Source organism: Ursus maritimus, unplaced genomic scaffold (genome assembly GCF_017311325.1).
Source record: "Ursus maritimus isolate PB19 unplaced genomic scaffold, ASM1731132v1 scaffold_17, whole genome shotgun sequence".
In the NCBI taxonomy this organism is placed as follows: Eukaryota; Metazoa; Chordata; class Mammalia; order Carnivora; family Ursidae; genus Ursus; species Ursus maritimus.
The window spans coordinates 60,352,055-60,354,565 of record NW_024424119.1 but is presented as its reverse complement, the minus strand read 5'-3'; the positions used below and the strand labels follow the sequence as shown (position 1 = coordinate 60,354,565).

Genomic DNA, 2,511 nt, shown 5'->3' with positions numbered 1-2,511 from the left:
CACAGGGGGCAGGTCAGGAGGAAAGACTGGAGGCTAGGGGACACGGCCTCACCTTTGAAATGAGGCTCACTGCTCCAGATACCACCCTCTGGCCCTCCAAAGACCCTGCCCTGGAGTTCTGACTGTCATGGGCAACAGGGGACACCACAGGCATCTATGGAGAGCTTGACAGGAACGGGTGGAAATGATTCAGGATGTTTGGGAAGAACGCCTGGGAAGGAGTGCTTCCCGTATGAAGGGGGGGCCCGGTGAGGAAGGGATTCCAAGCAGAGCCAGAAAACTCTCAAGGACAGGTGGACAGTCCCTAGACCCAGGATCATACCACAGGGACCAAAGACGATCACAGCCCTGCAGGAAAGGATGGGCAGCCAGAAAGGTGGGTGTTCACAGAGCCTGACATTTCCCTGGGCCATTATGAATGCCCCTCCCCCACCTTTGGTTTCACTTAGTTTCTTAGATCGTGGCTTAAGTTCCTGGAACTAAACAGCCCATTTGAGGTACTGGGTAGTGAGTGGCCCGGGGCAGAACAGCTGCTAGCTAACACGGCCCCTCTCAGACCACCCTTCCCATCTGGGGCTGAAGCTGGCTACCCCAGTCCTCTGGCCCTGAGGGAGGTGTTAGCTGCCTGGGTTCTCTCCTTTTCCTCCACTACAAAGAGAAGAGAGCTACCCAGATCACCCTATCCGAGGAAGCTAAGCTGAGCCACAGATCTTAAAGGGTCGTGAAATCGGACAAGACGCCGCCGCCCCACAGCCCCGCCCTCGGCCCCGCCGCACCACACTCACCAGCCGCTCGGACATGGGAGTCTTGTCGCCGTCGGGGAGGTGCTGCTCCAGCGCCAGCACGATACAGTTGGCGATGATGGTGGCCAGGATCATGTACTCGAACGGAGTGCGTGGGTTAAGGACTAGCCAGGAGGCGCCAAGGGGGAGGGGAGGCGAGGAGGCCGAGGCCCACTGCGCGCAGTGCAGCAGCCACGGCCAGGCCACCTCCGGAGGGGCTGAGAATGACCGGTCGGAAGCCCACCCCGCCCGGCCAGCCCTCACCCTCGGCGGCCGCCTCGAGGCGGAGCCTCCGCAGTCTGGGCGGCCAGCCCCTCGGCACGTCCCGGAGGCCGTCAGCACCGCGGACAGCGCCCCCGCCCAGCTCCTCACGGCTCCCGCTACCCGAGGGGAGGGGACTGAGCCCCCCGCGCGAGGCTGGAGGAAGGACCCCGCGCAGGCGCACACTCCTACCTAGACACACGCAGCCACATGTACCTACACAGGCACTGGAACATACATGTACTCAGAGTCCCGAACGCACGCACGCACGCGCAACACCGGGTTCATGTAATGCCCGCACACACACGCAAGCACCTGCAGCCAGGCATGCGCCCGGGCTCGCGTCCACACGGGTGCTCACACCTACACAGACACGGATTCGCCCTCGGGTGCCCTCCAGGCTGGCCGCGCGCTCTGCACCCACACCAAGGGAGTGAAGGGACGAGTCCAGGGACGGGGGCTCCGCCCAGCGTCCATCCCGCTCCCGCAGCCGCCACCACCACGACCACACGCGCGCGCGCGCGCACACACACTCAAACACACACGCACACGCGGCGCGCGGAGGGCCCCCGAGCCCCGCCCCGCCCCCTCCTCGCCGAGAGCCGCGTCCCCGATCCGCCTCTCCCCAGGTCGCACCCTCCTCCGACCCCGGGAAAGATGGCCACTGGGCGCCGCACGCGACCCGCCCCAGCCCCGGCCTCTCCCCAACCCCCGCCCAGGCCGCCCCTCCCAGACCCGCCGGGGCGCGGACGCCGGACGCCGCGCCCGGTCCCCGTCCCCTCGACCTCGGACGGTCCCCCGGCCCCCGCGCGGCCCGGCCCCTGGCAGGATATGGCCACTCGGTGATGCGCTTGGCGTATTTGCGGACGACGTTGTCCTCGCTGAAGACGAAGAGCGAGCGGTTGACGGTGAAGCAGTTCTGCTTGACTGGGATGGGGTTGTACAGCGCCATGGTCCGCGCGCGCTGCGCGATCGACTGCTTGTAGAGGACCCGCTGGCCCGGCTGCAGCCCCCCGGGCCCCGGGCCGCCCGCCCCGCCGGCCCCGCCGCCCCGAGCCCGCTCCCCACCGGTGCCCCCATAGCGGCTGCCCAGCTCGTCCCCGAAGCGGACCATGGCTCCCGGGCGCCGCGCGCATCCCCCGGCCCGGCGGCCCCAGCTGGGAGGGCACGGGGCGCGCCAGCCAGGCGCTTGGAGCGGAGCAGCAGCGGAGCCGCGGGACCCGCACCGGACCTCGCCCGGCCCCGCCGCCGCACCCGACTCCGCCGCCCGCACCACGCCCTATAAGGGGCCGGTCACGTGGCGGCGCCAGGCCAATCCGCGCTCGCCCCGCCCGCCTGAATGCCGCCCGCCCCGCCCCCAGTTGGCCGCCCCCGCCCTGTCCCCCGCGGCCGGTTCGGGCCGCCAGCCCTCTGGGCTGCGCCTCGGCCCCCGGGCCTCGGGGCTGAACCCCGGGCTGGGGCGGGCGCG

General features: G+C 69.3%; 1 protein-coding gene across 2 annotated transcripts in view; it reads right to left on the bottom strand.

The window, feature by feature from the left end:
- CACNA1B (calcium voltage-gated channel subunit alpha1 B) overlaps positions 1-2,157 on the bottom strand; it is a 196,642-nt gene extending 194,485 nt beyond the window's left edge. For both annotated transcript variants that reach the window (XM_040632311.1, XM_040632313.1), the window contains exons 1-2: positions 1,877-2,157; positions 786-891 (exon numbers count right to left, since the gene is read on the bottom strand). In XM_040632311.1, the coding sequence (XP_040488245.1) occupies positions 786-891; positions 1,877-2,157 (387 nt within the window). The remainder of the gene's footprint in view (positions 1-785; positions 892-1,876) is intronic.
- Positions 2,158-2,511: the final 354 nt, after the last annotated feature.